This window comes from Lagenorhynchus albirostris, chromosome X, assembly GCF_949774975.1.
Source record: "Lagenorhynchus albirostris chromosome X, mLagAlb1.1, whole genome shotgun sequence".
NCBI classification, from domain to species: Eukaryota; Metazoa; Chordata; class Mammalia; order Artiodactyla; family Delphinidae; genus Lagenorhynchus; species Lagenorhynchus albirostris.
The window spans coordinates 103,641,340-103,664,689 of NC_083116.1; the positions used below are offsets into that span (position 1 = coordinate 103,641,340).

Sequence of the window (23,350 nt, forward strand, 5' to 3'; positions counted from 1 at the left end):
ATAGACATTCTCCACCCTTGCAACTCACCTTACTCCCTTGAAAATATTTGCTTTAAGTAGACCTGAATCACCTCATCAGAGTTAATAGTTTATTCCCAGTAGCTCCATAGAGATCTGCAATAAAAGAATGTTTGGGAATAACAGTGTGGGTGATCACGTATCTATTGCAGCATAACAACCCACCTCAAAATTTAATGGTTTATTTATTTATTTATCATATCTCACAATTTTGCAATGTGGGCAGGGCTCTTTGGGCAGTTCCGTGGCTCTGAGTGGAGTCAGCTAGAGCACTCACTTGGTTGTATTCAGCTGGTGTTTGAGTTGGGTCAGAAGGTCAAAGAAGGCTTTATTCACTTGCCTGGTGCTGCATGCTCTTTCACGTGGTCTTTCCACCTGGCAAGCCTGAGCTTTTGTAAAGCACTTTAGGATCCTTCAACGTCTTATATAACACTTGCCTTCTCAGAGTGTGTGTTCTACGAGGACAAGATCCAAGGTGCAAGCACTTATCAAGCCCATGCTTGCGTTACACGTACTAATATCCCTCCCATTTGCTATAGCAAGTCATATGACCAAACACAGCGTCAATATGGTTGGAGACAACACGAAGGGCATGAGTATCCGAGGTATGGTTTAATGGGGGCCACCAAAAGGAATTTTTTGTTTACTGTAAGTACATTCCAAAAAGAAAGAGAGTTATCTTGGAAAGTACTAACTTTTCAATCATGCAGACATTCAAACAAAGGCTGAGGAATAACTTATAGAAGATACTGTAGAGGTCATTGCTACATTGAGATGAATAAAATGACCTCTGTGATCATGAGACTGGATCAAAGCTGACTCCAAATTTTGAGCCATCCTGACCAGGGAAATAGTAATGCTGTTAACAGTAATAGGGGCGTCAGGCAGAAGTTTCAGGTTGGGAAAAAATGGTAAATGTTGATAGATTGTTTTTTTTCCCATATAGAAGAAAGAGATAATCAAGAAATAATGACCCTTATTTTTCCCTGTCTTAGGTTGGATGTCGATATAACTGAACTTCACAGTTGGATTACTCGTTCAGAAGCTGTGTTGCAGAGTCCTGAATTTGCAGTGTATCGGAAGGAAGGCAACTTCTCAGACCTTAAAGAAAAAGTCAATGTAGGTTATGCATTATTTTTTATGTATTTTGCTAAGTTTTGCTGCTTGTAAACTCTGTGCTCTGAACTCTTATTCTCTTAAAGTTGAAAAGATTAAAGTGATATGATATAATGCTTTTAAAGATATCTTTGAAATATATTTTACATATCAAGTAGAATCAAAGTTTAGTATAGAGAAATGTTTACTGATTCTGCTGTGACTAATGAGGAATACTTTTTGTAAACCTTCTTTAACTTTTATATTACTTAGCTGTAAATTAACAACTTTGTAACATGAACTCATATTGATTTCCCTTCATATATTGTTCTTTCACCTGAAGGCTGATATTTTAGCAGGCTTGCAGAACAGAATGGAATAGAATAGACCCGACCCTTAGGAATACTAAAGACCCTGTTTGTGCTCTCACTGTCATCAAAATGTTATACTTCAAAATCATTAATAATTGTCATAAGTTATAACATATTTGCATTTTCTGGATATGTATGTATTACATTAACATAACTAAAAGATGCCTGGCCTTTTTATTTTTTTATAAAAGATTGTTTGCTGGTTTTATTTCCTACTGAGACATTATAGTTTCATCCTTTGCAATAGGGATTTTTATTAATTTAATAAGAGCTGTTTCATCTTCAGGGACATTATCAAGGCTTTGATTTTTCAGCTTCGACTTATAAACATCCATTTTTGGTATATAATTGGCAATAGTTTGTGAGAAAATTTCTCACAGGCAGAGTGAATATTCTGCAGTGGGCAGGCTAAAGAAACAGGTATTCTGAATGTTAAATAATTTTAGCTATAGGAAGATCACATGTGCAGATTCACTCTGCTTTATCTTTCCAGCATTTGATTTCATGAATTACAAAATCTATTAGATGTTTACAAATACAACACTAACACAGATACAAGGGAATACCTGCCGTGGGGTTGGAACTTTTGGAGAACAAAAAAATCTTCTTCTAGGAGAAAAAATTCTGTTTTTTTAGGCTGCTTGAGGGGGAGAGAGAATTTCATCAACATTGCTCAGAGTTGACTGTTTATAAATGGGAAAGTTATTTTACATTTCTTATTGGCTTTCTATGGTATTCTGTTATCAGCTTAATAACGGACTATTATAGATAGTTTCAAGAAAAGGGAATTATGATTATATTGTTAATGTTTTAGTTCTAAAATTAAACTGAATGATAACATGTAGAAAATAGCAAAATATCTTATTTCAGAGTATACTTATTCAAAGGTATATTCTTTGTTATAATTTTTGAGGGAAAGTCTACAAGTAGAAAATTACTTAGAGAAGATGAACTCTAATTATGTTTCGGAGTTCATGTGACATACTCGACCACTGAAAGTATGAATCACCTTGGGTAGACATTTTATTAGCTAAATAAATATTTTTTATCTATCTGAATAATCTACTTAACTGTTTGCCATCCTATTTCTGTGTCTTAAAATAGCTTTGATCAAGCAGGAAAATTGAATTCTAGCATTTCCAGACTATAAATTTAAAAATTTCCTGTTATCATATGGTTACCTAGAAGCAATTTGCATTTAATCAATAGTGTCCAGCAATGAGAGACTGCAAGTGCTAAAAACAATGTACAATACTGTATGAGTGGTTTTCTGATGCTTCGTTGAGTCACCTTTATCAACTTTTACTCTCATATTCTGAAATAAAAACATCATTCTTAATTGCCTACTAAAATAGGACATGAAATGATTTACCTAGACATTTCCTTCAGGCTAAATATAAGGTATATGTATTTAAAAAAATCCTTGAGAGAAATACATAGTAATGGTGATGGATATGCAGTTTAGGCATACATTAATTTTCTTGCTTCTTCACCTGTCAGTTTATGTAGGTTATTTTGAACACATGGGAGGCCTATCTCATGAGCTTGAGTGCTATTAATTCATTTTTAGGCATTCATTAAAAATGGCTAAATAATACCTCCTCTTTTTTTTTTCACTTGAAGTAATAAATGAATGAAGGAATCAAGCACTTTCAGCCAATTAGAATATCCTAGGACACTGTCACTTCAGATTTATATACTTTTAAATCTAACAAAAATTTTCCTTCTCTATTAACAATGTGTTTTATCCATACAATTGACATAATACACTTTTTTAAAAGTTGAGTTCTAGGGGACATATCTACTCGAAGTGTGGTCCCTGGACAACCAGTATTGGCATCATCTGTGAGCTTCTTAGAACTGTAGGATTGATTTCAGGCTTGATAAATCAGAATTTGCATTTAAACAAGATCCACAGGTGATTCCTACGTACATAAATGTTGGAGAATCAATACACAATGGGAGACTTTACCAGACTCCTAGGTGTTCTTCACTCATTCTGTTAATGTCACCATAGTTCAGAATTTCCAGCTGACTTAACAGGTATAGCTACTCAACTTCTTGAACTGAGCACATGGTAATGTAAGTTAGTAATTAAACCAACAAAACAAGCTCTTCTTACCCCAAGGTGATTTTATACCTCTACAGTGTTCTCCTGAAAAGCTTTCCTACTAGCCATTAAGGTCAATAGGCCTTGGGCTCTTCCTGGGACTTACACTTGCTTACACCCATACCAAATCAACTTTTCACCAAGTTCTGTGGGAAATATTCAAGCCAATTCATTCTACTGTTCCCTTATCTCTGTTATCTGTGCTTGCCAGGGAGAATATAGGAACCTCTATTCACCTGTCCTTTCTTGTATCTTCGTCTCTATGCTCTTCTGTACTCTTTCCTCTGTCTCACTTTCTCTTCTTTGTGCTTTCTCACACTCATTCACTGTGCACTCGGAAACCCTTCTTCCAAAATAGACTTTCTCTCCTGTATACCCGTTTTGTTCATATATGGAATTTATCGGGTCGGCCAAAAAGTTCGTTCGGGTTTTTCTGTAAGATGGAAAAAAGCCCAAATGAACTTTTTGGCCAACCCAATACTTTTACCCTTAAGATCACCACGAAGATTAATGACTCACTCCTCCACTCCTTTAGAATTGCTAGTTTACTCACTTCTCAGGGTCACTTCCAAAGGTACCACCGTTAATGTAAAACTGTTTCTTCCCTTGTGTTTCATGCCAAGTGGCCATCTGTCATTCACCAATTTATTCTATTATTTTCTCTTCGAAAACTTTGGCATCAGGTTCACAGTCTCCTCCACCCAAGTTATGCCTTTATCCTTAAAAATCTCAGCCCACGTGGACTATCTTGCTGTCTCCAAAAGCTTCCATTTCCCTCTTCTCCTCAATTCACCTACCCACTTGCATTAACAATACTGTAGATGTTTCGCTGCCAGACATTACTCCATTTCGGAAAAAACACACTTTAATAGACTCATCAGTAATTCTTCCTAAGCTTTCCATACTTCCCTAGTAAATTTTCTCAACTTTTCTTAACTATTATTTCAAGTTTTTATAGGCCTCTTAAACTTTTCCCCACCATTTACAGTAGGTGACTTTCCCTCCTACTTTAGTTAAAATAATCTCTCTTAAATTATGTGTATTTGTGCTCACGGTCTCTTTATTTCCCTCTGCCTTGGTGGAAGAGACTGTGTTTTGGCTCATTAGGGCTATTCTCAGGGGGTGTGTGTTCAATATCTTCACTGTCTGTGTCCTCAGGAACCTGCTTCCATTCAGCCACACATCCATTTCTTCAATGTCTCCCTATTTTCTGGGTCTTTATCATCAGCCTTTAAACAGGCTGTTTTTCCATCTTTCCATCCTATCCTATAAATATATATGTGAATATTTGTGTGCCTTATTTTCTCAACTTCTCTGCAGGACTAGACCCTATTAACCTCTTAGTCCTTCATGAAATTCTTTCCTCCTTTGGATTATGGAATACCACTCTCTGTTGTTTACCTTTTTAACGTTTTTGCCGTTTTGTTCCATCTTGTTTTTCCTTTAATATTGAAATTCTGTACAGTTCTTCCCTTGTTTTTCTCTCTAGATTATCCTCATTACTTCCCATTCAAATAGCATCTATTTTCTAATGACTCCCAAATGTGTATCTTTAGCTCGTGTCTCTCCCTTAAAGCCCAGTCCAGTATATCTAATTGCGTAATAGACACATTTACTTGAATGTTTGCCTGCAAACTTAAACTTCAGTCTCTCTCCAGCACTCCTTTATTCCTTCTTTTTACTTTTCTTCTTCCAGCAACCTCATCCAGAAACCTAAAAGCTAACTGGGTCATCTAGATTTTTTTTTCTACCATTCACACGTCTACCCTTTGACAAGTTCATTTAATCTCATTCCCTAACAGCTCTTGAAACTGTCCAGTTCTCTCTATTCCCATCACCACAACCCTGCCTAAAGCTAATATTATGGCTGACTTTGGTTTAAGATGACAGTCCCTAGCTGGTCTTCACTGCCACTAATGTTGTATTACTTTAGAAGTTTTCACATCACTTCTGCCAGAGTGAACTTACTAAAACATAAGTAGTATCCTGTTATGCCTCTGTTTACATTCATTTGAGAAAAAAAAGAGCAGCCACTGAGACCCAGGAGCTGGGTTGGCACTGCAGTTAGGCCTTGGAGGTGCTAGATGCTGTACTAGTACTTGCAGCTAGTCTGTAATGTTCTCATGTTGAATATGACAAACAACTCCGAATGCTCACCTAAGACAGGGCCAGCACTCCACAGTCATGATGGATCACGACAAAAACGTGACCATTGTGTAATTATGTCTCAATACAGTAAAAAATACTAACATTGTCCAAACCACCCAAAATGACCAAATATCCCTCCTCTTCACTAATATGACAGATTATGCACCTTTACTAATCATGGCTTTAGCCTCTACATGCTTTCTGCCATCTAGATAAGAAGATTTAAGATATCCAATCATAGAATCACCTCCACTTCCTTACAGCGTCTAATTAAAGGCAAAGCCTTGCTTCCTTGACCACCCACATCACCTTACACAAGCCCAAACCCTATAAACTATTTGTAACATCCTCTTAGAGACATACCCCCATAGTTCCCTATTACATGCCATGTCTCTTGTTGCAACTAGTAAATCAACTTAACTTTGTTCATCTACAGGCAGGTTCCTGGTGGCCTTTGACTGAAAGGCATTGGCAAAGTCACTGTCTTCATGTTGCCCTTATGCAGACTACCATGACCTAATTCCTTTTTACTTATCCAAGCTGATTTCTCGCCATTGTTACATTGATTATATTGTTGGTTTATAGAAACTAGGGACTGGAACTTAATCTGATTGGGTTTTGTTTGTTTGTTCGTTTGCTTTTAGTTTGGCTTAGTTTGGTTTTGGTATGCAGTGTGTAACATAGGCGCCTGGTATTTAATCCAATTAATGTTTGATTATGTGAATAAGTGATTTTTTTCAGTTCTGCAGGCACGTTTTAAGTCAGGCTCTGCTACCAATATGAAGGATATAACAACTTCTGAATAAACATTTGAGTGAATAAATTACTTTTTCTGTCAAGGGTAAAACTTCATTATAGAATCTTAAGTGAATAGAAAATTAATTGCTTCTATAGTCAGAGTAGGACTCTGGGGGATGTGGGACTTACTTTCATATTAATTAGAAAAGATGTCATGAAAAGAAGAGGGCTTTAAGAGATGCCGGTAAAGAAGGAGGACAAGAGGTCATGAGTGTTTTTAATCAGCTTATTAAAGAACTAGTAAACTTCTCTTTCCTGTATACTTTGCTTAAAACTTATGTTAATTATGTTTCTTTTTTAAAATAATACAACTAAATTGCCTTTTTGATCAATTATCTTATTTTTTGAATTATAATTTACATACAATATTAGTTTCGTGTGCCCAGCATAGTGATTTGAATTGCCTTTTATTTTGCACTTGAAGTTATACACTTTAGAATTCATAACTTCCTGATGATCTCAGAATTTTCATGAGCCCATTATATATTTGAAAATGTACAATTCATTGCTCATGCAATGGTTCACTCATGCCTTTACTTGAATTTATGTGTACTAGATACTTTAGAATCTTGAGTAGTAGCTTCTAAACATATGATCATATACGGAATATATACTGAGTAAAGTATTTTTCTGTTGAGAAAAAATAATTTCAAAACTGCGTTCTGTTATAAAATATATGCTTTTACAATTAAAAATATTATATCCATATTATACATATGTATTCATACACATACATATATGATAAACAGAGATACATAAGGAAATAGGCACACATACAGAAAAGCTGGATGAGTTTCTAGAGGAAGAAAGATTATAGAAAGATCTTAATGTCAAGGGCAGATATGTTTTCATGAACAAGGTGATTTGAAAGAGGTTGTTTTAGTTATCAGTACTTAATGCTTTAAGAAGCATTGTACCTGGCAGGAAAAATATTTGGAGCCTTTCATGAAATAAGTTCCTGTAAAGTAGTGAGGGCTAAAATCTGGCTATAGATATTTGGACTAACATTGAAGATGAAATGCATGGAAGAAAATGGGTGTCATCGTTGAAGAACATTCAGATAATATTCGTGGCCTTGAAAACAAGGGGGAAGCTTTTATATATATATACATACATATATATATGTATGTGTGTATATATATATATATATATATATATCTCAATAAATAGAGAGAGTTGGAACCATGGAAGAGGAAGAAAGACTGAAGATGTTGAAACATTTGAAAAACATCTGAGAAAAAAGTAACCCCCAAGTTTCTGAGACCAGTAAAGTGTTGTTACACTTATTCCCTAGTGGATAACAAAACATCCCCACATGTCAGCATAGCCAAAGATTTTGCACAGTCTGGAAATACAGGAACAACTTAATTAGGGTACTTGAAAATACTATAACTCTCTACTTGACAAATGGGAATACTTGTTTATTTGCTACTGAGTCCAAAGAATGCTGGTTAGTACCATAGTCAAGAAACATTCCCTTCTCTTTTGTTCAGTATCAAGTCTACATTTTACAATCTCCAGTATTAATTTGGATCGTAATAATGCGGCTTTAGTTTCTTCCTTATGAGATCAGTGTCTCTGTCGCCTTGGTATTTCATTCCATTTCTGTTAAATTCAACGTCTTCTAGCCTTATGATTTTATGTTGCTTTTTTATGAAGTCCATGATATCTCAGTGAAGATGCCAGAACTGTTTCCTGAACTTTTGTTTGGTAGACCGCTGTTGGGAGTTTATACTCCCTCTAATTTTTTTCAATATGATATTTTTTCTTTATTCTGTAATAAATGTTACAAGTACCATGTTGGGGGTTTTTTCCCCTTTGTTTTCTCTTCCTCAGCCAAGGCAGGATTCTATTAAGTTTTGAGTTAATGAACTTTACGTGGTGCTACTTGTTTTCTATTTGGGTCATTGTTTATTCCTGTTTTCAGGACTACATAACAGTCCTGTTGGAGAGTGAGTTTTGCCCAACTGTCAATCTCATCTGGAGTTTCCAGGAGACTTTCATTGAATCCAACTTTACTTTCCTCAGCTTGTAGCACCTAAACTCATGGGCTGTTTCTGTGACCACTGTATGTATAACTACCAGGATTGTTACACATGTACACCTTCATAGAGCTTTTGAACTGTGGGTGGAGTGGGATAGACTGTAATATTGTATATGGAGGCATGATGCTATGATAGACCTCACTTTATTATGCATCTGCTATGTACCAGGCACTATTCTAGGCACTGCAGATAGCGTGAAGAAGGAAATGCAAAAGGATACGTGACCTTATACGTTTATATTCCTGTGGGCAAGGTGGAAATTAAGCAGATTAATATGTAAAACGTATAGAATGTTAGTGATAAATGCCAAAGATGAAAATGAAGGGGGAATGAGAGCTAAGGGGTGTGTGTGTGTGTGTGTGTGTGTGTGTGTGTGTGTGTGTGTGTGTGTGTGTGTGTAGATAAAGTGGCAGTACAAGGCCTCACTGAGAAAGTGCCATTTAAGTAAAGATCGAATGAGGAATCTACAAATACCTGAGGCAGGACCATTTAAGGCAGAGAGAAGAATAAATGCATAGCCCGAGGAGGTAGGAGTGTGCCTAGAGTGTCAGAGAAAAACAGAGTGTGTCTGGGGCTGAAATATCAAGGTGTTTAGTAGCAGAAGAAGTCAGAGAGGCTAAGGAGATTAAAGTCAGGTGAAGCTATGGTTAGGCTTTGAGCTTTTACTCAGAGTGAGAAGGGAAGCTTTTGGAGAGTTGAGCTGGCTTTCTCTGTCAGCTGTGTTGAGAATGTATCATTAGGGAGCAAAGACAGGAACCAGGGATACCATTTAGTATGCTATTTTGAAACATCTAGACTCACGAGAGATGATGGGGGTCTTTTGACTAGTGTGGTAGTAGTGAGCACAGTTATAACATTGCTTTCTGGATGTCTTTTGAGGTAAGAACCCATAGGATTTTCTGATGGATTGCCTGTGGGGTTTGAGATAAAGAGTCAAGAAGGATTCGAAGTTGTTGGCCTGAACAAATGGAAATATAGATCGAGGTCTAGAACACACTATATTTAGAGGTCGGGGAGATGAGGGGGAACCAGCATGGGAGACTGAGTAAAGGCAGTCTTTGAGGTCAGAGGAAGTTGTGTTTGTAGTCTAGGAAGCCAAATCAATATTCCCAAGAAGAGGAATCCTCTGAATCAAATTATGGTGATAAATAAGCTGAGGACTGAGAATCAGCCATTGACACTTTCTGAGTGTCAAACAGCAGGTAAGCAGTGGGGACAGAATTCGAACCACCTGAGAACAGAGTGACTCCAAAACTTTTCATTACCTTCTTTCCTGTCTCCTTGCTACCCTAAATTTTCTCATTTGTAATCAACTATCTAGAGGTGTGTCTGAAATGAAATTTTCTGGGCTCTTCACTGTCTTGTTCATACTCCTCAAGGCACATTTATGTCAGTTTTTCTCTTAATTTTCCAATATTCTTCTTTAAAATGTTGTTGCTTATCAGAACCCAGGTATCATCTAAACATTGACAAATATGTGGAGGCTACTAACTGCTTCTTTCTCAGACCTGTATCTCTATTTATGCAGCAGTTACTCAGTTTGCAAGTAGTATACATCAGCAATGGGGTACAGTAATTGAGCTGTACACAGTTGCCAATGAGCCTATAGACTGTCAGTGTCCATACCGAGTGGCCAGGCATTCCTTCTGATACCTTGGTGCCCATGCTGCATTAATGGGTAAATATTTTGAATACCATCCCTGACTACATCCAAACTATCAGGTTACTTTTACTGTGAGTTGGAATAAGATATGTTCAAATCTGTTTGATTCATCTTCATTGAAATACCCCTAGAAGCAGCAGAGTATGTTTGAAAGAGAGCTTAACTTGTAACTAGATCATCAGCGTTCTAATATTCGTCTAAAACTTTCTACTTCTATGATTCCTTTTTTGGCCACACCGTGTGGCTTGCGGGATCTTAGTTCCCCGACCAGGACCAGCGATTGAACGCATGCCCCCTGCAATGGAAGTGCAGTATCTTAACCACTGGACCACCAGGAAATTGCCTCTACTTCAATGATCTTGGATATATGACTTAATCTTCTTTGCGCTCAATTTTCTCTTGTGTAAAATAGGATAAAATAATGCTGATTCTATCTCACAGAATTATTATGAAATACATATGAAATCATGTAATACACAGTAACTTGGTACACAGTGTAAGGCATTCCATTTTTATCATGGTTATCTCAGTGTTTTCAAATGTTTCACAGACCTCTCTGTGCCTCGCTTTCCTCCTCTGTCAAATTGGGAGAATAATAGTACCTACTCCAGAGATTACTGTTTTGTTGTGGTGATGATGGTGGTTATTGTTATATAAATTAGAATAATTGGAATAATGTGGCTAACCAAACAAGGTATTTAAGCTCAAATATTACCCCTGAGATATTCAATTATGTTTGTCTCTCTGTTAGTAATACTAATTGATTATTCCATTAGATGCTTAGAATAAAGAGATTATGATCATGACGTTAAGGAGGCCATTGATAATCTTTTCATCATTTATAAAGACAAGATGGTATTCTGATTCTACTCTTCATATAATTTCATATTAAAAAAACAAACAAAACAAAACTCAATGTAGATAAAATAGAAGCCACTGTGTTAGAAAAGGATAATTCTAAAACTGTTTAACTCAAAGAACACGTTTGTTCTCATTGTTCTTGTTGTCATTTTGTTGTAGTACAAGTATTTTTCTTATTTTCTCTTTTTTTTGAGCTGATGTAGTTAAAATTTGAGATGCCCCACATCCCGCTGTAGCTCTTGGTAGTTGTAAATATTGGAATATTATATATTTACTTAGAATGTGCTTATTTTTCTCTTCTAAATGCTCAGAGTCCTTTGCAGATAGCATTTACCTTTTAATGGAGAACAAATTTAAAGTATTGGGAAACGTGTGCCAATTAGATGCTAAGGACAGAGAATTTAGAAGACCAAAGTCGAGAATTAAGAATATGTGAATTTTGGAGCTTCGTCTAGGTTCTTACCTTTAACAGTATATTGTGGCTACTTTATTTTCATGGACTTTTCAGTTCAAGTAGCAAGCTAGAACTTTCCTTGGTTCTGTACACACTTGTGTAAACAATTCAGTAATGTCTTTGTGAAGCTCACTTTCAAGATAACCCAGAAGTTTCACCTGCTAATTGATGCGGCATCCTGGGAGCATATAATCCCCAAGCACCATAGTCTGTGTACTTGGAAATTTTCAAGTAGAATCCAAGATAGTAAAATGTTTCTATTACCTTTGGAGTTTTGCTACTGATGAGATGAAACTGAGTTCTCATTTGCTGCCCTTGATGGCATAATTTAAAACGTATATATTCCAGCTAGTCTATAAATACTTTTTAAAAAAGGCTGTCCTTTTATAGTGTTTTATTTCATTTATTGTGCTAAATTTTAATTTGTTTTCTTGTATATTACAGTTTTTCCTGATTGGATGTATTGTATTGTCTATAGGCTCTTTTAGCATTTTGCACTCTTTGACCTTAAATCCAGTAATTTTAGTTCATGAACTCCTTTTAAAATAAATTTAAAGAGCTCTCTGTTCACTTGTGACTACTTCTTTAAATTGGAAAATCTTTTTAAATATTTAAAAATATATGGATTATTTTATGAACGTTTCCAGCATTTGGTGTGCTCGGGGAATAGTCCAGTCAAGATGATTACTTACTTCTCTGACAGTGTTTGTGATGTTGCCATATTGTATATATCTGTATTTATGTCTACATATCTTATCTGTCTGTCTTTAACTATTTGCTTTCAGAGGGAAGACACTAGATCTGCACTGTGCAATTACAATTGACACTTGACACATTGTAACTTTTAAAATTTAAGTTAAATTAGATTAACTTAAATTAAAAATTAATATCCCCAGTCATACTTGCCATGTTTTGAGCACTCAGTACCCACGCGTGGCTAGTGGGATGTATTGGACAGTGCAGATACAGAATGTGTCCATCCTTGCAGAAAGTTCCACTGAACGATGCTCCACGGAGTGTGCATGTATCAATTACATGCCTCCCACCTGTACTCCAATTCCAATTAAACTTTGGAATATTTGTTTAAATGCCTATAGATCTAAAAGTTTTAAAAAACAGTCTGATGTAGAATAACCTCCTGCCACAAACTCAAGTGAAATCTTTGTATAATGCCACTATTAAATCACAAAAATAATGTCTCACTATATGTTAAATACATTATAGCTTGCTTTTTCTGCAGGTTGTTAGGTTTAGGACATATAACATATTGTTATAGCCACAGGTTTTAATGACTATAGTAATATAGTTCTACTGAATCATAGCTTAAAATTGTCTCTGTAGAGACATTATTAGCTAAACGCAGCAGTATCACATGCTACATTTTGTTAAGTAATTGTGTTTTTGTTGTTCAAAAGTTAACTCTGGTTAGGAGAAATGAACAAAGGAATTTAGAAAGCTTTATGAAACTGAATCTAATTTTCCTTGAAATGGGAGTACTTTGACAATCCTAGAGAGAGAAATTAACCCGCAGTCTTGTACTTAGATAAATATGGGGGGTTTTTTGGTAAATTATTTATGCTAGTATACTTTTTTCCTATTGTATATACTTACTGGATTTTCTGTTTGATTTTTAATAAAGACTATATACTTATGTTAGCATTATCAGTGTTGTATTTTTAAAAGATAAATTCCATTTTAATTATCTGACACTTTATCATTTCATTGTTATGATTTGCCTTTGTTGGTTCTTTTTTTGGGAGGCAGTCTTAACTTACAATGCCTCAGAAACTATTACGTAAAAAAAGTTAAGAGTAGACATCTTATTACAAAGAATGACAATTCAGTATGAAAATGGCTTGTGACTCATTGCCATTTTGATGCTTCTAGTGCCAAGAACTTGAGAAAAAAATCTTTAGATTCACATGATAAGCTGACAGAGTGAAATATCTTAAGGCTTGAAAGGGCAAGTGGAAGTTATAATTACTGTATAGTTTCACAATCCTTTTATTGAATACTCACCTTTGCTATCATGCTGCAGGCCATAGAGCGAGAAAAAGCCGAGAAGTTCAGAAAACTGCAAGATGCCAGCAGATCAGCTCAGGCCCTGGTGGAACAGATGCTGAATGGTAATTACACAGAGTTGATTTAGATAATCTTCTTAGGGATTTGATAAACACATAGGTTCATGTTTATCAGCAGAATTATATCAGACAAGCCCTACCTGAATGAAAATTTAAAGTGAGTTTGTGAGCTTTTATTATTCTTTCTTAATGCTAAGCAAATTATTAGAGGAAATTCACCTTTGAGTCCAATGGAAGAAAATGGCTTGTGGTAGAATATTGTATCAATCTGCTGCCGAGAAATCAGTTTTAGTGCAAATCCTGCTAGCATTTGTCCAAATGGTTTAAGAAAACAAGATTTGCAGAAATAATTGGAAATGTAAGCAATCATATAATATACGTAAAGTGATTATAATCTGATTTAAAATAATTTTGCAGTATATTTTTTTCCATACCTGTTTGCTAAGGTATTTATTTTCTATATTGCTTTTCATTTTTTAACATGTTTAAAAGAAAATGTCTCCTCAGGGGAACTTTTTTTTTTTTTTTTTAACTTCACCTACTTCTGAGTGAGGTAAAAGTACAAAGCTAGCAAAACATATTTTTAAATAATGAATTAAAATTAATTATTGCTAACACTTGGTACCTCAAAAGCTGTCTGAACAAAATATTATTGACGTCAATTGTAAACAAAATTTTTAATTGTCATTGTTATACTATTATATTCATTTCTATAAGTATAAGTAGGTGTAAGTAATTTATGAAAATCATGGGTAATGCTATTTCTAAACAAGGTTTATTTTATTTTTCAAAGGATATGTTTACAAGAATATCATAAGCAAATGTAACAAATGTTTTTGTTATGCATGTCAGCTTTTTCCAGTACCTGCCTGCATTCTGGGGCATAAATTCTGTGTATGAATTATTTTTTGCCTTAATTGCCATGTTGGCATTAAAAAATTCAATGATCTTCCTAGGAAGTCAATTCATTTTCTTCTTCTAATGAGCCCCCTGACTGTATTTGGTTAAAAATAAAAACAAGCAAATATGACAGCTGAGGATTGGGTTAACAAGTTAATGAATATATAGAAGATGAAAAATACAAAAAAGATTGCTTTTTATTTTTTAAAAAATTTTTAATTTTTTTTTTTTTTTTTTTTTTGCGGTACGCGGGCCTCTCACTGTTGTGGCCTCTCCCATTGCGGAGCACAGGCTCCGGATGCGCAGGCTCAGCGGCCATGGCTCACGGGCCCAGCTGCTCCACGGCATGTGGGATCTTCCCGGATCAGGGCACAAATCCGTGTCCCCTGCATCGGCAGGCGGACTCTCAACCACTGTGCCACCAGGGAAGCCCCAAGGTTGTTTTTTAGATGCATGTTTGCTGGATGGTTTAACTGATGAGTTTGACAACGGCATATTCATGTTAAATAAAATTATATGATCTAAAAAATTATTCTTAAACTATTATATAATTTCCCCCTAGGAACTGCATTATCACTTTTTCATTTTTATAAAGTGATGTAAAATCTATACTTTTAAATAATCTCTACTTTTAAATGGTCTCATTTCATAATCAAATATCAAGTATACCTTAACTCAGATTATCTGATAGTAGCATAAACTGAATTATTCAAAAAGAAGTTAAAATTTAGAAATGAAGGTAATGATTTTTTGTGATGAAATTACATACAGGGTTAAAATGATCATATGATTAGTGATAACATAATTTTCTAGATTATTTCCCTTATAGCTTTAAATTTTGGAAGCATGAAGAAAAATCAGGACATATACTAGGTCTGTAATAAATATTAACTGACTGATTAAATTCTGTTTAGCAAAGCAAAATTAAGGCAGTAATTGAGATAATGACATTGGTAATTTTGGTCAGAAGATAATAATACTTCTGAAGGAAAATTATAATTTCTGTAGAAAGCAAAGCACAGTAAGGGGTAGGGGTGCAATGTGAGACATTCCTCATTGGTTGACTATATTGATCAAATTTTACGCTTCTCATTTGTTATGCTAATAAAGATTTGGTCTAAGTGATATGTGATTAGGTTCAAAATTGGGCTATAACTAGAGCATAGATACTTCTGCTCTGCTCCATTTAATCGAACAATTTACATAATTACTAAAAAGTAGACTCCAAGATTCAAACTTATATTCCTTTTTGTTTTGTCTTTCACAGAAGAAATTGCATAGTATTTATTTTATTTGATTGTTTGAGCAAATTGTGAGTTAAGCCAGATGCACAATATGTGCCTGGAGTACCTCTCCAGGTATATTTCAGAGGGTGCCCCCCAACCCTATGTTACAATTGCTCCACCAACATAGAGCCAAAAAATAGAGTTTACTGATGTGGTTCATGAAGTTGAAAGACAGATTGAGGTTTCTCTAAACCAGATTTCCCAACAGTTATCTCAGTAAAGCTCTTAAATTTACAAGTTCAGAATTTCCTTTCTCAAGTGTGGCTGTGGAGTTGTAATAAAACTCATAACCATATAAAACATACACATTCTTGTTCTTCTGTTTATAGAAAGGAAAATGACAGCTGAATCATGGTACTTCATTTATGACCTCATGTAAATGTCTATTCATTTAACCACATATCTTATCCTTAACAATTAAGATAAAGGCAGATCATTCTTGTACAATGTTATAATGTTATGCAAGTAATACAAATACATATACATTCTATGTATGTTTTCCCATGACAACAACTTTTAACATATATTCATAGTTTAAAAGTATGTATGGAGATGAGCATAAATATAGCTATTTTATATATATATATATATATATATATATATAAAATTTATTTTTTTTTTGCGGTACGCGGACCTCTCACTGTTGTGGCCTCTCCCGTTGTGGAGCACAGGCTCCGGACGCGCAGGCTCAGCAGCCATGGCTCACGGGCCCAGCCGCTCCGCGGCATGTGGGATCTTCCCGGACCAGGGCACGAACCCGTGTCCCCTGCATCGGCAGGCGGACTCTCAACCACTGCGCCACCAGGGAAGCCCCTAGCTATTATATTTTAAAGAAAGCATTTCATAAACTATGTTTTATATATGTATATACACACACACACAAACACACACACAGGAAACTGAATTTTCTACTTAGAATAATTTGCCATAAGATTAGAACATGTTTTAAAGTATCTAGAATGATTTTGGAACTCTTAATTTTTCCTTCAGAATGAAACTCCTAAGACATGCAAAAAAATTCCTCACTGCTTATATTTTACATCAGTTTTGACGACAAATGGTATATCAAACATATTTTCAAATCACTTTTGGCCATTTTTAAATAGCTACTGAAAGCATAAATTTTTAGCACCACTTAAGAAATGCAGAAAACAAAATCTGTTAGTCCTGAAGGCATTTCTTGAATGAATTTAAGAAAGGTGCTGAGAAACAGGGAGTGGAGTAGGATCTTAAAATGGTTTAAAATGCAGAGGTTACCATGTTGCCAATGTAGGAGAAATGGCTTTCATTCGATGTTGCAAGGTTGTGTTAAAAATCAATTGCATGTCCTGAAAACACTGTTTCTCGTAGCACATTTAGTTTTGCACGGTTACATAGACGTTATGATCAATTAGAAGATAATTTTTGTTTTGGCTGCATTTTATCAAATGCAAAGTGTTATATGAAGAATATTAAAATACAGTTAATATTAAATATACTATAAGTTTTAGTATCAACTAAATTTGAATTTTGCAGTAGAATGATTTATATTTGAATAATATGCAGGGATATTCAGTAAGAGATTATTATTAATTTGTTTGGATTTAAATCAAAAAAGAGATTGCGTAAATTATTTGCATACATTAAAGCTATACATGAACATTTTTCTTATAGGTGTCCCAGTTCTTTTAGAAGAATGTAAAGGATCTTCATGATCATAATAGACTAAACTGGGAGGCTACAGTGCTACTAACAGAGAGTGTTATCTAAAAAATGTATTTTTGGGACTTTGACATGGAATTTTGGTATAATTTTGACTGATTTATCTCTTTAACTTTTTTTTTTTTTTTGCAGTACACGGGCCTTTAACTGTTTTTTTAACTAACATTAATTTGTTGCTCCTATATCAAAATCAATTGATTGGATAAGTATGGGGAATAGTGTGATAAAGTGTTGGATGGTGGAGAGGTCCTCCTCTTACTGGAGAAATTTTTCACAGGTAGAATCTTTATGAAGCTTATTGTCAGTATATAAGATTAGTATCACAGCCTTAGTCTCAACAAATTATTCACATCCTAGAACTTTAATGAGAGTAAATGGGAGACTAGATAGGGTACCTAGTGATGTACCTATGTTTCTGGTAGCTGTGTTATACTGAGAAGGAGAATTTCCAAAATTTTATTTATTTAGATTTAAAAAATATACAATATAACCTTCTTTAAGATTTATTTTTATATTTAAACACAAAATTACATAAAATAAAATTTTAGAGAATTTTAGTAACTAAATACGGTAAAGAATCTTGCTACTGTATCAATAGTATTGATTATTAATTAATCCGGATTCCTAAGATTTTATTTTACTTTTTTAACTGATCTGCATACTTTAGAGCAAAAGATTTTCATCTTTTGAGTGAGATTATGGGACTTCAGGACAATCTAGAACATTTTTATACCTAAAAATGTGCTTACTTGTTTTTATCTATTTACAATTAGACTTCATTTTTAATTCTTTTTGTAAAATAATGTTCTTGATTCAAATATATAGTCTCCTTATCAGTCAGATATTACAAAAAAAAAGCCTGGTTTCAATAAATCGTTTTCCTTTATTAATATTGAAATTACCAAAAATGTTATATCAAAACATTAATTTGATGGGTCCAAGATGGCAGACAAGTCGACTTTTTCCACTACACCTTGAGCCTCAGTATATGCTCACATCAGCAAGCTAAATAACACACTCACAGGTGCTATGACAGTTCCAAAACAATAAGGATTAAAAATTGGGTGGTGGCCCAATTCCTGGAAATCCCTGCCCCTTCCTAAAATAGCTGGAATACTCCTCCCACTCATTAGCCTATGAAACTACCCACTCCTATAAAAACTGACAACCCCATACGCCGGTGCATTTCTCACCATCTGAGATGGCCCACACTCTGTCTGTGGAGTATGTTTCTCCTAAGTCCACTCTCACCTTCTGAGGTGGCCCACACTCTGTCTGTGGAGGGTGTTTCTCTCTAAATAAATCCACTTCTTACCTATCACAGACAAACAAACAAACATTCATTTGAAAACCTATAAGCATAGCTCAATTTCCCCTTTCTTAAGCTATAAAATGGTTTCACCACAATTTCCAGAGGAGATACTATAATTATCTAATAGGGTTCGTGATGTTTTCTACATTAAATTGTGCTTCACTTTGAATTTCTAATTGTAGTTTTCTGTGTGTTAATTAAGAGCCTGAAGACAATCACATTAAGGAAATGTTTAAATAATAGTAGTAATTATTAGTATATCAGGCTAAAAGAACGTTTCAAAACCATCATCCGATGAGTGTTATAGTGTTTAAGGTGATACCTAATAGTAATTCTGCTAAGGATTGTAATTAAATAGCACAGACTGATAACACAGACAAGGGCTCCTTTTATCTATAACATTAAGTATGGAACTGTAACTTAATATTTTGGTTTAAAGTTCATTAAGTACTTTACATGAATGGTGTTATTTGAATTTCGACAGAACTTTGTCAGATGGGTAAGGGCAGGGATTGGGGTCAGTTTGGCTCACCTCAGAGGCAAACCTCCCATTATCTTTTCACATCATTGTGAAGGATTTTCAGTGGCAGTAACTATTCTAATTGTGTATTTTAATGGGAAGAGATTTTGTAGCTGCTCTACATCATTGGGGCATGGAAATGGTACTGTGTGTAGCGGTTCATCCTCTCCACCATGAATGAGTAGCTTTCCATGGTTGTACCCATTTCCTCTTCTGTTACTTTTTCCTGAGTTCTGGGCAGTTTGATTTATGTTTCCTGTTTTTCCATGTGACACTTGAGATAATGGTCTACACAGAGTTCACACTCAATAAATGTTGTTAATTGAGAGACACATTTTTCTTCGTTTAATCTCCAAAGGAAAAGACTCTGTTCCCGGTGTGTGTGTATGTGTGTGTGAAGGGAGGAAATTTAAGTGATCACTGTTGTTGTGGAGAATTAGTCACAAAAACAAATAGACATTTCTCCAAAGAAGATATACAGATTGCCAACAAACAGATGAAAGAATGCTCAACATCATTAATCATCAGAGAAATGCAAATCAAAACTACAATGAGATATCATCTCACACCGGTCAGAATGGCCATCATCAAAAGATCTACAAACAATAAATTGCTGGAGAGGGTGTAGAGAAAAGGGAATCCTCTTGCACTGTTGGTGGGAATGTAAATTGATACAGCCACTATGGAGAACAGTATGGAGGTTCTTTAAAAAACTAAAAATAGAACTACCATACGATCCAGCCATCCCATTACTGGGCATATACCCTGAGAAAACCATAATTCAAAAAGAGTCATGTACCAAAATGTTCATTGCAGCTCTATTTACAGCCAGGACATGGAAGCAACCTAAGTGCCCATCAACAGATGAATGGATAAACAATATGTGGCACATATATACAATGGAATATTACTCAGCCATAAAAAGAAATGAAACTGAGTTATTTGTAGTGAGGTGGACGGACCTAGAGTCTGTCATACAGAGTGAAGTAAGTCAGAAAGAGAAAAACAAATACTGTATGCTAACACATATATATGGAATCTAAAAAAAAAAAAAAAAAGGTCATGCAGAACCTAGGGGCAAGACGGGAGTAAAGATGCAGACCTACTAGAGAATGGACTTGAGGATATGGGTAGGGGGAAGGGTAAGCTGGGACAAAGTGAGAGAGTGGCATGGACATATATACACTACCAAACGTAAAATAACTAGTGGGAAGCAGCCGCATAGCACAGGGAGATCAGCTCGGTGCTTTGTGACCACCTAGAGGGGTGGGATAGGGAGGGTGGGAGGGAGGGAGATGCAAGAGGGAAGAGATATGGGGATGTATTTATATGTATAACTGCTTTACTTTGTTATAAAGCAGAAACTAACACACCATTGTAAAGCAGTTATACTCTAGTAAAGATGTTAAAAAAAATGAGTAGGAATCTGACTTTTTGCTCTTACAATTCAATACTGTTTAGAAAGAGAAAAAATGAAAAAAGTTATATTCATAAATTTATGTATTCTTATTAGGGATATGAATTTTATGTCAACCTTTTTTTAAAAGCTATTTTTAAAATAAGATGATGTGGCAGTTGTATAAAAGTTAATGTCACCAGAAACACCTCTAGAATTAGCCTATAATACTCAGACCTCATTTTCATGGACTCTAATTAAATTTCTGTCATATTTTAGGCTGTTATATTGAATGCCAAATGTATTTGCAATGACCCTCATTTAATATGCAACAAAAATAGGGACTGTTTATTAGCAACTTTATTTTAAGTTTTCATTCCAAATATTCTTCTAATTCAAGAGCTCTGAAAACACAGGTTTCTGCATTATTCTACCCTGACCTTATGGCTAATGCTGAATATACTCGATGAGGAATACTTCACTTTAAGTGGCAGTTTTGAAGTACTTCCATGGAAGGTGGTACACAATTAAAATTATTCTAACAGTCTGTTATGCACTGTACACAAGTAATAAAATTAATGGATGCACTTCAAGTAATGATCCATTTCCTCTGGGTGCGATATATTTATTCATAGACTATTTTGGGGGTTGTTTAGAATATGAGATGTGAATGGATAATGATCCATTATCCCTGAGATTCTAATGTGCTGGTACAAAATGGTTTCCATAAGTATTGTTCATAATGCCTGGTGAGTTAGTGTTTGTATTCTTAAGTAGCTAACAAAAACTTAGAAAAACAGATGCTCAAATGATTGATACTTAAAACTTTGCAGATATTTATACTTACCAACTGTCATGAAACTTAAAAATTTCAGTTAAGAAGCATAATTCTATGAAATACACATAAAACAATTATATATAATAATAAAATTATTCATAGTATTTGCTGGGGAAACACTTAGTACCTTTATTCTGCAAAAGTTTTAAGGGACTTTCTCATAATCTCATTAGTACTGGATAATAGATGGCCAGTTAATTGATGAAGTTGAAGTAATGGCATTTCTAATTTTAGTTTGAGAGACACACATTAAGTAATGTGACATTGGGACAGTGCTGTTGATCCCTCCCCCAAGTATTTTAAAGCAAACTTGAAGCAAGAGAGACTGCATGCGTCTTGTGTTTGGCTTTTCGTGTCTGTGGCTATTGCTCCCCTAATGTTTGTATTCGTATGAAGTAAGATATCGATTTGGTGTTGGGTGAGTTCACAAAGTAAAGTGTATTTATTTCATACCTACTCTAAGCTGAGAATTCTATCAGATACTGCCAGTGGAGAGATTTTTCTTAGGGGGGTTTATAGTTTAGAAAGACAGGTTATACTCTAGTTGAGCAGGAAGCATATTCATATATGAAATAATACAGTATTTCCATACAAATCGTTAATAAATAAAATGTCTGATTTTCTGCAGTCAAAATCATATCTTCACCAGTGACATCTAGAAATTTCTGTTTTTAACTTTCAGCATGGCTATCCTGTGTAACTTTAATTTCAAATGATTACAGATTTATGACCAATTATTCCAAGATTCCCTAATAAACTTATGGATTCATCACTGATTGATATAATTTCTCTTAAAAGTATATAAATATACTTTCTATATCCCATATTAGTGCCATATTATATAAAATTACTATCTTTAAAAAGTATTTATTATTTTTCATAAATGACCCTTTTCAGTAATTAAAAAGACTCCCCCTCTCCCTAATTTACCGTTTGAAAGATCTGGTTTCTTTTCCTTGTTTCCTACATGTTCTTTTTCATTTCTGTATATTAACATTGACTAATATTTATTGGTTGCCTAGTATATGTCATGCTTGGTGTAACAATTCATATATGTTAACTAAGAACGCTGATAGGTGTCCAATGAGGTCTATTGTATTTTTTTAACTTTTTATTTCATATTGGAGTATAATTGATTAACAATGTTGTGTTAGTTTCAGGTGTACAGCCGAGTGATTCAGTTATACATATACATGTATCTACTCTTTTTCAAATTCTTTTCCCATTTAGGTTATTACAGAATATTGAGCAGAGTTCCCTGTGCTATACAGTAGGTCCTTGTTGGTTATCTATTTTAAATATAGCTATGTGTACATGTCAATTCTCAATCTATGGATAAGAAAAATGAGGCCCAGTGTGATTACCTAACTGAACCCAGTTCACTCATTTAGTAAAGCAGTGGTGGGGGCCAGGGACCAAATTTGAACTCAGGTCTGCCTAAATACCGGAGCTTTTGCTGTGAACTTTTATACCCTTTTGCCTGCTTTTACCATTTATCCTAATAAGGAGATCCTTCTTTTACCTATTATTATATTTTAATTCCCTTTATTCAGTTATAAAAATCAATATGCTCTTAAGTGGAGAGTATGTATATTTCATAGTGGATTTGTACTAAATTCACTTTTCTTATTTATATTAATTCCTTTTGCAGCAGTGTTTAGCATCTGGACATTTTTTGGGCACGACATACTGAACTGATAGTTTTGGGTAATGAACAAGGAGTAATTAAATTCTAGCTCTGGATTTTAATAGG

General features: G+C 34.7%; 1 protein-coding gene across 1 annotated transcript in view; it reads left to right on the plus strand.

The window, feature by feature from the left end:
• The window catches only part of DMD (dystrophin), a 2,123,521-nt gene that overhangs the window by 694,916 nt on the left and 1,405,255 nt on the right, over positions 1-23,350 (plus strand). Inside the window, exons 18-19 of the mRNA XM_060138437.1 lie at positions 1,014-1,137; positions 13,602-13,689. Of these exons, the coding sequence (XP_059994420.1) occupies positions 1,014-1,137; positions 13,602-13,689 (212 nt within the window). The remainder of the gene's footprint in view (positions 1-1,013; positions 1,138-13,601; positions 13,690-23,350) is intronic.